The sequence below is a fragment of the Brachycentrus maculatus genome, unplaced genomic scaffold, assembly GCF_059751285.1.
Source record: "Brachycentrus maculatus isolate JH-2025_06_01 unplaced genomic scaffold, ASM5975128v1 h1tg000089l, whole genome shotgun sequence".
Taxonomy (NCBI): domain Eukaryota; kingdom Metazoa; phylum Arthropoda; class Insecta; order Trichoptera; family Brachycentridae; genus Brachycentrus; species Brachycentrus maculatus.
In genome coordinates this window covers 3,186,715-3,200,452 of record NW_028280843.1, presented here as the reverse complement: position 1 = coordinate 3,200,452, position 13,738 = coordinate 3,186,715, and the positions used below count along the sequence as shown (strand labels likewise).

Genomic DNA, 13,738 nt, shown 5'->3' with positions numbered 1-13,738 from the left:
TTCTTCCTCACTTACCTTACTCACCTGATCTCGCTGTTTCTGACTCATTCTTGTTTCTCAAACTCAAAAAAACTTTGAAAGGAATAAGATTTGAGACGATTCCCGAGATTAAGGCAATTTCGACGAAGGAGCTGAAGGACCTCACAAAAAAAGCGTTCTACGACTGTTTCTAAAAATTAAAACACCGTTGAGAAAGTGTGTGCATCGAGGAGATGGTTTCTTCAAAGGAGATCCAGACACGTAACATTTCAAAATGTACATTTTGTTTTATGATATCAGTCTACATAGTAATTGAACAGGCCATATATCAAGTAGACCCTCGATTTTCTTCTTTTTCTCACCCAGTGGGGATTATCACACAGACGCAAGTAGCATACGAGTACTTCTAGCCTTAAAAAAGTCTGGGTTCGCTACTGCTCAAACCCACAAAGGTTTAATTGCATAATTATTTGAGTTACCATAGATCCGCCACTGCGTTTATATTACACTTTATATAGATATGTATATCAAAAGGTTTTCCATGTTGTTTAACTAAAAATGTGAGATTATTACAGTACAAAATTTTCTGTTTTTTTCGCATATTTTGTAAAATGAAAAGTAATTGTGACTTTAATTTCTTCGGTGTAAAATATTTCAAAACGCAATACGTGTAAGAAAATATCATGTAAAAAAATCATTCCAAGAGTATTTTTCCCATATCGCGCACTCCTTTCAAGAACGTCATAAATCAAAAATCGTCAATTTTCAGTTTTGCATGTTTTCGGAATGCCCAGAAAATGTTCTATATCCCAGCAAAAGAGGCATATTTTAAACTTAATATTTACCCACTACAGGGCAGAAAGGGTTGCATTTTGAAGAAAAGGTATTTTTTAATTATTTTTTAAACATTACTAAATAATTTTCAAATGGAGAAAAAACCTTCAGGTTTTAGCTAAAAAGATCTGTCGCACAGTAAAAAGTCCATTCAGTGGCTTGATTTTTATTTTTGATACATTGTATTATATTTTTAAACTCTAAAAACGTTCTCCTGAAAAATCAAGTATTTCGATTTATGACGTTCTTGAAAGGAGTGAGCGATATGAGAAACCCAGGATGAAGTTGTTTAAAGTAGAAAATATTCTCTCAATATTCTCTTTTCTTCGATCAAGTTTTAACATTCACCTTGAGGATGTTTTGAGTGGGAGAAAAATATAATTTTGGATACCATATTAAATATTTTTTCATACAAAATCACATAAAAAATCTTATTCTATGATCAATGTAATGGGAAAGTTTTATTGTTTCTTTTTTGATCGTAAATAATAGAGTATCGAACAAATGGAAAACGCAGGTGTATCAATCCAATAAAAATGATTAATAAACACCTTTTATTAGTATCGAACAATTGTGCAAAAATTATCGCAATTTTGACCCTCCTCTCCTCGTTGAATCAATCTGAAATTTCACATACTTATGTCTTTTAGCTAAAAATTTCCTTCGAAACTATTTTTTAATGTTTAATTACAAAATACATCGTGATAGCCTTAACTTTCAGTACTCACGATTATCTTAGAGAAATAACCATTCCGTTAGTGACAAAATTCTTGATATTCCAGAACAAACATTCCGCGGGAGAATACCAGACCCATACAATAATCTAGACTTCCAAATATCTCCAAGATACAAATCCATTAACCGATTATTAATACTGTGACATATTTTAACCGAATTCCTCCTTATGATTCGAACATCGCACAGTACAACCCTACAAGAGACAATAGACCTTTTATCACCCTTTTTGGCAAATAAATGAATATAAAAAACATCACAATGGTCAGTAGTACTTGCTGAAATCTCATGATAAATAAAGATTAAACTTTATTTATATTTATATATATATATATATATATATATATATATATATATATATATATATATATATATATATATATATATATATATATATATATATATATATATATATATATATATATATATATATATATATATATATATTCATAATGGCTTTAACGACAAATAAATAATTTCAATAATTGATTCCGCAGTCACTTTGTGGTAATACCATCCATTTTTTAGTGAAGTTTTACTTAGTAAATACCACTATACGGTGTTTGAAAATGATGCGGAATGGATTGAGTGGAATGAATGAACAGTGGTATTTACCTAGTAAAACTAAATTTAAAAACGTAAATAAATAAACAAGCAAATATTATGAACGTTATTTTTCTTATTACATCTTGTTTGTAATCTCATGACAAAGGAAATATGATCTGACGACAAGAATACGGAGAATACTCCGTACGTCTTCTTAGTAAATGAGTGGGTAACATACCTAGTAGGAATTTTATCGAGTGTGAAAAGTGATTCAGAAGTTACGTAAGACTACTTGATGAAGGCCAACAAACAGGGGAATAAAATTTCCCCGATCACTAAACGTGTATGGAATTATGTATATGTATGTATGTATATTTATGTGTGTGTATATGTATATATACATATCCTTTTTTATTTTTTCTATTTTGTTGTTTATTTTGCGCACTTCACCTCAAGGTTTGGAATAAAATAAATAATAATATATTAACAAACATTTATTTTTTCTATATACAACATTTTGAGTGTGTCCAAATACTTTTTCACAAATTTGGATTATCTCCAGTTATAGGAGTTAATTTTCATATTATTTTTTGACATCTCATCAAAGATGAAGAAGAATATGGAAGTCTAGGCATTTACGTAAATGCCCAGACTTCCATATTCTTCTTCATATTTGATAATACTTATTTATTGCAAAAGCTAGGTCACCTATACTTGTACCTAAATACACATTATAATTTGATGTAGCGCTAATCAAATGATTCTAGAAATAAACATTGAACACTGCGCATGGCAGATAGTTATTAAAATATTACACAAGCAGGAAAAGTCACGATTGACATTACATATTGTAATTAATACCAGTAAAAACATATTAGCGACTGAAAACGGCAGCCTTCAAAAGGAACTGGGAGTGCGATTAGGACTCGCTGGGTCCGCATTTAACAGTATGAAGGCTGTCTGGAGATCGGATTTATACTCGGTGAAGACCAAATGCCGCCTATACAGTGCCTGCATTGCTCCTGTTCTCTTATACGGCTGTGAAACATGGCACCTTACAAGGGCCCAGAGCAGCCGTGTACTAAGCTTTGAGAACAGGTGTTTGCGGAGAATTTTAGGCGTGCGGTGGTTTGACTTTGTGAGGAATGAAGAGATAAGGCGTAGGACGCAGCAAATCTTGGTCACAACTGTCGTCAAGAAAAGGCGATTCAGTTGGCTTGGCCATGTACTCCGCATGCCTCCTGAGAGCCTCAATCAAGCTTGCCTCTTTTACAAGGCATCAGGTTCGCGCCGCCCAGGACGACCACTGCTGACAATTCGTCGGCAGTTCTCGTCAGAACTTCGGGATTCGGATCTGACTTGGGAGGATGCAAGGGAGCTGGCAGCCGACAGAAAAGCCTGGAGACAGTTTGTGGAATCCATATGCTCCACCTAGGGAGCGGATATGGTTTATTATTAAAAACATATTTCTTATTGTTCGTATGGAAGAGTGGATCTGAGAAAGACGAAGATGTACGGGAGGGGGGTTTCTTTGAACGCGAGGATAATCAACGCACGTTTGCATCGCTCCATTTCATTCAATATAACCCGAGACGCGGATGATTTGATTATACTGTGATTAAACGCGCGTGTGCATGAAGGTTAATGATATTATCCTTTATGCACCCTTAATGTATCCTTTAATTAAAAATGTCATGTTTCTAAGTATCAACATATGCGCGTATTCAAAACTGCCTTCGAAATTTGGAGAAAAATTTGACTTATACCGAAAAATCTGTATAAAAATTAAATAAAAAAAAACAATATGATTGGTTTTTCTCAAATTATTGGAAGTTCTCTCACCAATAGATGTTTGTAGTGAAGTTCTAGTGATTCAAGAACAATGTTTCAAAATTGGTTCATATATATTCCAAGAATTTGAGTTGGAATTTGGTTGTCAATAATGGGTAGAATTGGTAAATGTTACACGTGTGTAAAGTGATCACTTAAACCAGCCTATGACGGTCGTCAGCCCCGTAAATGCCCAGACTTCCATATTCTTCTTCATCTTTGATGAGATGTCAAAAAATAATATGAAAATAACTCCTGTAATTGGAGATAATCCAGATTTTGTGAACAAGTATTTGGATACACTCAAAACGTTGTAACTAAAAAGATACTTACTCAGCGGGGTCCACAAAAACAAAGTCAGTGTAGATTTTTAATAATTGACCTCCGATGACGTAGCCAACTGCAGGTCCGATAATGGACATAGTGTAGAAGATACCTGAGAAAAAAAATTAACGAGTTATAAGTTATGTCACATTAAATTCTCTAAATGGAAAAGGCATGATTATAATCCAAGAATGAAATTGAGATTGGCAAATTCAGAAACAAAAAAATTGTAAAATATATTTTCATAAACTCATTGACAGTTTTACTCGAAAATAAATTGATGTTTTCAAGTAAAACTAATTATTGATTTTTGGGGTTATTGAACCCCATTACTGAATAATGGATATTCTCACGATTTGTTATTATTGGCTTATAAATTCAAATCAAAAATCACCAGACTATCGGTATCATTCTTTTTAAAATCTGTAGAGAAGTAAGGGAGATATGAAGGTTTAAACTTTAGATATTTTAATAAAACGAAAAACGGACTCCGCTATACGTCATCAAATTTTACGTTCGGGTGTGTTATGATGTACACCCTTCATGTATCTGCTTTATATAGCTGTAATAGTAGTAGTGTGTATTCGTTTCTGTGACGTCATTCGTTACCAACTTACGAAAACAACGTATTTACGAATAATGAAAATATTGATTTTATCGGCTGTTATAAACACAAAACGAGACTTACGCAATCCTTTCTAAATTGAGTATGTTAAATTAGATATTCCTCCCGAGTGATAATACCCTATTATAGTTTTGTTTCTCTTTTTATAAAAAATATTTAATAAATAATACGTATATATGTCTTTACAATATTTAATTCATTTGTACATCTTCTTTTGTAATTAGTTACCTATAGTATTAGTAGTAAGATAAATTGAGAGACTGCCCGCACGAAGAACGATGGAAAACTTTTGTAGGATTTCCGTAGATAATACCAAAAAAGAAGAATTTCCTCATTCATTCACGATATCAAGTCGGCGCATTTAATACCATAAGCGGGCAATAAGCTGCTGCACTGGTGAGTATAATCCCTGTTGACTATTCAGGCGAGATCGAAACCTGAGATTCTCCAATAGACAGACTATAGAGATGCTGTAATCTGACATTCAGATGAACGCTCACGACTTTTGTGAGGAAATGGGGTGATCTTTTAACAGACGTAATATACGTATAGTTGATTAATCCTTTGATATTTTAAACACGTCCAGCTCGAATATATTTCAAGATGAAAAAACATAATTGATGCGAAGAACACAGATTCACAAATCAAATATTTAATATAATTTATAAATTATATTATTTTATAAAATATCTAATCTTTTATGTCCGCCTCCGTGGTGTAATGGATAGGGTGTTTAGCATGTCTACCGTGCTGTAGGTTCCGGGTTCGATTCCCAGGGAGGGGGGATGAAAATGAATATTGGTGAATTTACACTCTATGTAATATATATTTAATAAAATTATTAATCGGTCTTGATAAAGAAGCAGTTAGCTTCGAAACCTGTACACATTAAAATTAAGTTATAATTAAATATTTATAATGATTTTTATAAAAAAGTTACATTTCAATTATAAAAATGGAAAATCACAAAGTTTGTGCTTCAAATATAAATTATATTCAAAATTGTTTTTTCATCATTAACTCACAAATAATGCAATCTATTTAGGAAAAAGTTAAATAAAATATATTTATATGTATGTATATCATTTGCCCATATAGAAAACGCAACCAAAAATAGTGTACCTGTAGTTCTCGCAGAAATTAAATTGAGTCTTATTTTAATTTTAAATAAAACAAAATAACAAACGTTGTATGCATATGTCACGCAAATAATACGTACATATGCAAGAAATTAACACGCCTAATTACCTAGAAACAAGGTACATATTATATTACAAACATATGTCGGATGTTTATAGTTCATTTGTATGTCGTGACAAATATGAATTGAAAGTAAGCAAAGTTCGTCATTTAATTTACAGAATAAATTGCAAACACAAAAAACAAATTAATATTATAGCCTCAAAATAAACTAATACACTAGCTGTTTATAAAGTTACAGGAGAGGTTTAAAAGTTATCCCACTTTTTACATACTTAAAATATTTAGGAAATTTAGATAGTGTTTAAAAATATTTATCTATTTTTTGCAAGTACGAGTGCTTCATTGAATTTGCCACTTTATGATCAATAAGTATTGCCTTGGCAATAGTTTTTCATATAGGCAGGGGCCGTGGTGTAGTTGGGTAGACGCTCGACTGCGAAACTGGCGTCACGGATTCGATTCCCGCCTGTTGCGAAACAAATTCAAAAAAGGTTTATTTTCAATTGGTCTGGGTGTTAGTAATCTATTTTTCTCGTTTACCTTAAATATCCTACATGCAGACAAGCCTCTTAAAGTAGAGGCTTTGCGGGTTATTCCTTTAAAAAAAAAATCCTTTGAAACAATAATATAGTAAGTATATATTATTTCAGACCAACATATGCAATATTTTAACAACGTTTCGGTGCATGCAATTTCATTTCCAAAGCTTTTTGTATTTTCCTTCTATCATTTTTGTATGATTTATTTGTTTTTTTTTTCAACCTTCTTATAAAGTGTCAATCATTATCTCACGAAAATAAGTGTCAAAAAATTTATACGAAAATGATATGCATACCGAGGAAGGCCATTTTACCTTTTTGTTTCAATTTATACAAGCGGATATTCTCTCATGAAAATACGTAAATTTTACCCGGGTAGCATCCAACAACCCTTGTTTCTTTTTGGAAAACGCGTTGGTGTTTCACCACGGTGTGTATAATGTTGTAGAAATACCACGAATATAATTTGATTCTTCTGCTGAATAATGAAACAGCTTCCCTTGTCACAGCTTGTCAAGTTGACAACTTAAACGCTATTACGTTTTATCTCATGTCTACAATATATGTACAGTAGAAATTTAAAACTCGCAGATTGTAATAATTAAGGACGAGTGAAAAGATTTAATTTTTTTAAAATTATATATTCAATTAATGTATCAAATTGATTCGTACAATAATCAATTATATTTATTATATTATCTGGTCTAATTATAAGCTAAAATAATACAAATGAAAATGATGTTTTCAGGCGTTTCTCATGTGTGTGATTATAATCCAGGATTCGGACTTCACATATTAATAAAAGAGTTTCTGCTCAATAAAAAGCTTCTTTTCATCCCACCAATAGATGTCTCTAGTGAAGTTCTAGTGATTCAAGAACAATGTTTCAAAGTTGGTTCATATTTATAGAGCTTTCAAGAATTTGAGTAGTGTGGTTGTCAATAATGGGTACTACTAATGAGTAATACTATTTTATTTTAATGACTTTTATTATATATTTAATGAAATAATGAAATAAATCTTCCAAATGCTCTTCGACAGAACCCTGACGAAAGAAGAGCACCTGGAAAAAGACCTCCAAAGCGATGGCGTGACAGCTAGTACTCCACAAGAGACGGATAACGAAACAAATAGATTCAAGGAGGAAGAAGAAGGAACAAATCCCTACTGAATGTTTTTTGTAAAATTTGAGTAGTTAGACGAAAATCGAATAATTTGGTTGGTAAATTATTACCACCGTTCTCCATCCAAAGCTAGAATTTGGATTTCCCATATATATTGTATATCGCTCACTCCTTTCAACAACGTCATATATCAAAAAACTTGATTTTTCAGGAGATAGTTTTTAAAGTTTAAAAATATAATAAAATGTATTAAAACTATATATTAAGCCACTTTTTGAACTTTTTACTGTGCAACAGATCTTTTTAGGTAAAACCTGAATGTTTTTACTCCATTTGAAAAATATTTAGTATATTTAAAAAAGTATACTAAATATTTAAAAAAAAAACAACCTTTTCTTCGAAATGCAAAAACCAACACTTTCTGCCCTGTAGCGGGTAAATATTAAGTTAAAAATATGCCACTTTTGCTGGGATATAGTACATTTTCTAGGCGTTCCGAAATGCACATGCACAACTGAAAATTGACGATTTTTGATATATGACGTTGTTGAAAGGAATGAGCGATATATGACGCATGACATGCCTTCTCTTTTAGCCAGTCATGTCGGATGAAACATTTAAGTTTTTTTTTGTTTCAATAATATTTTAATTATTTTAAATTAAATTTTACATTTCTGCGGAATTTGGTTGTGTATCAAAAATAATGAGAATTTTCCGATGTATTCAAATTAAATCACGACCGAACTTTATGACCATTCAAAAGATTGAGTATATTCACCTCATGTTGCATTATTCTGGCCATCGTGTTCGGGCTCTAAGGGCGGGGGTGGAAAACTTAATTTAGTCTGCAAGAATAACAAGTGTTATGTGATTGTGCACATTCTTCAGCGTCACTCGAGTAATGAGTTCATCCGGACTCAGGAGTTCTAATAAAACTGAACACTATCACTCCGCCTTCGAGTCGAGAGAAACAATTTCTGGAATCTAATTAGTCGGGTCGTTGGCTCCCGTAATTTGGTTTCGAAATAATATTCCTCCTGTGTTTACGTGAATTTCGTTCCGTTTCAATTCGAACCCATTTATGCCAGCAAATCATTCTGCATGATACGAAATTGGGTGAACTGGCAGAACTTTGAAGTGACTCCATTTCATTATTACGTTTTTCCTATACTGCGTATAGGAAATATTCCTGGTATTATGTTTTTCCTATACGTTTCTTAGAGCAAAATTTCTAACTATATATTTATATTATTTATTGATTTAGCATAAATAGCGTGGAATGATAAGTTATTTTTTTTATTAAATACTTGTATAATACCAGATAATGAGTCTTATTTCGAAACTAGTCGTGTGTAATGAAATAAAACTCTTTAAGTGGTATTACAAAAGTGTTCACTTTTTTTTTATTAATAATCAATTAGTTTATTTAAATAAATACCCAACTACTCTACTTATTGGGAAAGTTTTTTATTATTCTATTACCTGTTTTTTTTTGTAATCCTTTATTTACTTATATATTACATAACGCAATGCATTATTAATTAAACATAAATCCTTTTTTTAATTATTCATTCGTGAACGTTTGAATTTTACTGCCATTGAAAAGATTACCAGCATATTTGTACATATAAAATAAAAACTTTTATTAAAGGAACAAGAAAAAAAAACAGTTATAATTATAACTGTGGGGAAAAAAAGTCTGTTCAAATAAGTTTTAAATATTTTTATTCTTCTTTATACCCTCATCCGCACCCAATGGAGCATAGGGCACTGCATTCCAAATTGTTGTAGTTGTCGAATTGTCCGTTAATTCAGACATACATTTTAGGTACCAGCCAGAGTATAAAAAATATTAGAATGAAAAACCAAATATTTTTTATTTTAATGCCCATAATAATCGAACTCGGGACCTTCAGCGTAGTGGCCAACATTTAAGCAAGTATATGACAGGCCGTTAGCCCCTGTAAATGCCCAGAATAAAAAAATGTAAATAACTCCTAAGGGGAGCTAAATCCAGAATTTGTGAACAAATATTTGGACACACTCAAAATGTTGTGAATAATCTTTTTTTAATCATCAATTCTTCGCTACTTTGGTCATTATGTTACGACAAAAATTATCGTTAAAATGAGACTGAAAAAAACCTTATAAATTTGGTTTTTTACAGCACAGCTCGATTACAACACTATCGACGGTACATCACGTACATCTACATATTAAAAATCTCAAGTGCCTTGAGGCAATATCAATAGGTCGTTACCACGTTTTTGCAAAGCACGTTCGAAGATATGAGCATACAAAGTCTCGAGTTTTCCGTGACAAACATCGCGCACGTGCGTCGCAGGTTTTCCGCAAGGGCGGCACACGTGACATTCGGTCGCGACACGTGTCCGTGTTTGGGTCCCCACGTGACGCGAGAGGAAACTCCTGTTTGTCCTGTAACCCTGATAGCGGCCAAAGACTTGTAGCTTATTGCTCGCTGTGGTGAATCACGGGAAAGTACTTTCTGATACATACGTTTCAAGGGGGTAAGCTCCCTTCCTTCCTTAAATATTTTACAATACTGTTTGCTTCTCGAACAAACTTGCGTAATAAATACTCGTATATCGTTATATTACGGTTACAAACGTTCAATTTATGTCCTGTACGATAAATACAAAGGAGTTAATGTCAAATGTTTTCAACATTTTTATCTTTTTTTTCTTTTCTTAATAACACGTTAAGCCTATACACAGCTATACCAGCTAGATATACCAAAATTTGACCAGGTAATTTGACGTTTTTCCAAAGCAAAGTTGACCTTCGCGAATTTTACTGTTTATATATTACACCGCCTCCACCTACGTAGTGTAATGGTCAGCACGCTCGGCTACCGTTCTGGAGGTCCCGGGTTCGATTCCCACGGGGGGTCAAATAAATATAAGTGATTTTTTCACTCTTATATTTATTCAATATTACCCTGGACTGGTACCTGAAGCGGAGGGCTGATCACCTTTCCTTCGTGTGTTAACGATCAATATAACACTGTGTTTGTATAATGCAGTGTCCTACGCACCGTTGAGGTGCGGATAAGGGTTTGAATTTAATATATTATACACAAAACAATAGTAAAAGTTATATTATATATATTTTATATAACTTTTAGTATTTTTTGTCCAACAATGAATGTATCATACATATAATAGTGCGGAGAAGCGCGATAGTATTTAACAGAAATGGCTCTGTATAAATTATCCAAAATTAATATTATTATCCACCTCCGCGGTGCAATGGTTAGCGTCTTAAGCTAGAGGTCCCCGGTTCGATTATCAGAAGGAGGGTGAAATAAGTATAAGTAAATTTACACGATAATATTTATTTAATATAACCCTGGACTGGTTCCTGAAGCGCAGGAGTAAACACCTACCGTTCATGTAAAATAACGTTCAAGATAACACTGCGTTAATACGATGCAGTGCCCTATGCACCATTCCGTGCGAATAAGGGTTACAAGAAGAAGAAGAATTATTATTAATATTATATTTAATTAAAGTACTCATTAAACTCCATTATCCCGGAACATGTTTGTACGACTTAATACGTTCTGATTATACAAACGCGTACGCCCTTGATACGTCATATAGTTTTACTTCAAGGCCTACGGCCTTGGTTTTACTTATAAGTTAAGGAACAAAATATTAAAAATGGACGGACCCACTTGCATATCGCTCACTTTTTTCAACAACGTCACATATAAAAAAAAATTCAGGTGATCGTTTTTAAAGGTTAAAAATATAATGAAATGTATTAAAAATAAATATCAAGCCCCTTTTTGAACTTTTTACTGTGCAACAGATCTTTTTAGGTAAAACCTGAATGTTTTTTCTCCATTTGGAAAATATTTAGAATATTAAAAAAAATATATTATACAATACCTTTTCTTTAAAATGCCAAAACAACACTCTCTGCCCTGTAGCGGGTAAATATTAAGTTTAAAATATGCCGCTTTCGCTGGGATATAGTATATTTTCTGGGCATTCCGAAAACATGCACAACTGAAAATATACGAATTTTGAAATATGACGGTGTTGAAAGGAGTGAGCGATATATGCTTTGATTGATTTGAGAAGAAAAAAGATCTTAATATATTTTATTCGGAGAATAATAATCCCTTACCACTTAAACGTTGAGCCTTTCCCACAAGTTGTGTTTGGCTCTGAACAAACAGTTCTGTCCGCGCTCGGGGATGAGTTGTTGGGATTGTTTACACGAGAATTCCGTGCCCATTCATATAAGTGGAACTCATTATGCCGCATCAGGTTCTTTAAATATTGCTACGAGCAGAAACCATTTGGAGTTTAGTAAAGACATTATTTTAAACACCGTAAATTCAATTGGATGTGTACACCAATCTCCGGTAGCAGTTTAATAAAGTTTACTAAAAGTATTTACATTCATTCATTCAAACTCTAATGGTGCATAGGGCACTGCATCATATAAACGCAGTGTTATCTTGATCGTTAACACACGAAGGAAAGGTGATCAGCCCTCCGCTTCCGGTACCAGTCCAAGGTAATATTGAATAAATATAAGAGTGAAAAAATCACTTATATTTATTTGACCCCCCCTGGGAATCGAACCCGTGACCCCCAGTACGGTAGCCGAGCGTTCTAGTATTTTAATGTTTTTAATGTTTTATAATTTAATAAACCCTGACGATGACAAGGTTCTTGTCGAAACCGGTAGGTTAAAATGTACTTATAATAAAAAAAAGTGGTTAAAACAAAGTTTTTTAATTTTTTAAAGTTTACAAAATGTGCCACATCTGCGAAAAACATTCAAGAAGAAATACGAAAACATACTACGTTTCGGTTAAAAAGCAAAAAATTGGACAATAGATATTCTGAAAATACAAAAGTAGTAGTAAAAAAAGCCCTTCTTTTATGTTTATGGTGATTTTCAACTTCGCTTGATTAAATTAAAATATTCCATTAGTGCACTTGTATATATTCATGCGCCGATTCGCGGTCGGGATGAAACATTGTTTGCGCCCTTTTATGGGCTTAATAGGGTAGTGCGGTAGTCGGAGAGCTGGAGAGCTGGAGAGCCGCATCTCGGGGGAGGAACAAGTGGCTTCCGAGGGGAGAAAGATACGCCACAGCTTTAAGAAAGAACGGCGCTAAACCAATATGAAAACGGCAATAAAACTCGATTGGGTACCGATCAGAATATCACTACAAACTTTTAAATTACGCAGAATGAACCTTTTTGTATACAAAAGAGGTTAATTCCGTCACCGTAGTGTGATGCCCAGCACGCTCGGCTACCTTACTGAAAGTCCTGGGTTTGACTTGCAGGGGAGGGGGTCAAATAAATATAAGTTATTTTTACTTATTTATTTTTTTACAAAAATGTTAATAATATTAGTATATTGGTTATACACACTCACTGTTTTTTATTATTTTATTTTACATTATAACCATTATTTAACGCCCATTATTTAACGGTGAGTGGTTATATACTAATATTATTAACATTTTTGTAAAGAAAGAAATAAGTGAAAATGACTAACCACAAAGTAAATGCTTTGAATATTAATAATATTGAGAAAATCAGTGATTTTTCACTCTAATATTTATTCAATATCACCCTAGACTGGTACCTGAAGCGGACGGCTGATCACCTTTCCTTTATGTGTTAACGATCAAGATAACACTGCGTTTATATGATGCAGTGCCCTATGCACCATTGGGTGCGGATAAGGGTTTAGAGAAGAAGAAAGAGGTTATATTAAAAGATATACATACTAACTACGAGTTTTTTGTTAAATAAAGTCATTTGGAATTGTAATACATATACATAGAAGTTTGGGCCAGGTCGTAAGCCCTAGAGATTAGATTCCAGAATATGTTTCTCTCTACTTCAAGGCGGAGTAGTTGTATTCTGTTTTATTAGAACTCTGACTCCAGATGAACTCATTACTCGGATGACGCTAAAGAATGTGCACAATCACACACCGC

The 13,738-nt window shown here is 33.0% G+C and overlaps 1 protein-coding gene across 2 annotated transcripts in view; it reads right to left on the bottom strand.

The window, feature by feature from the left end:
* The window catches only part of Oatp26F (Organic anion transporting polypeptide 26F), a 66,003-nt gene that overhangs the window by 10,030 nt on the left and 42,235 nt on the right, over positions 1-13,738 (bottom strand). For both annotated transcript variants that reach the window (XM_088257989.1, XM_088257990.1), the window contains one exon: positions 4,258-4,360. In XM_088257989.1, the coding sequence (XP_088114115.1) occupies positions 4,258-4,360 (103 nt within the window). The remainder of the gene's footprint in view (positions 1-4,257; positions 4,361-13,738) is intronic.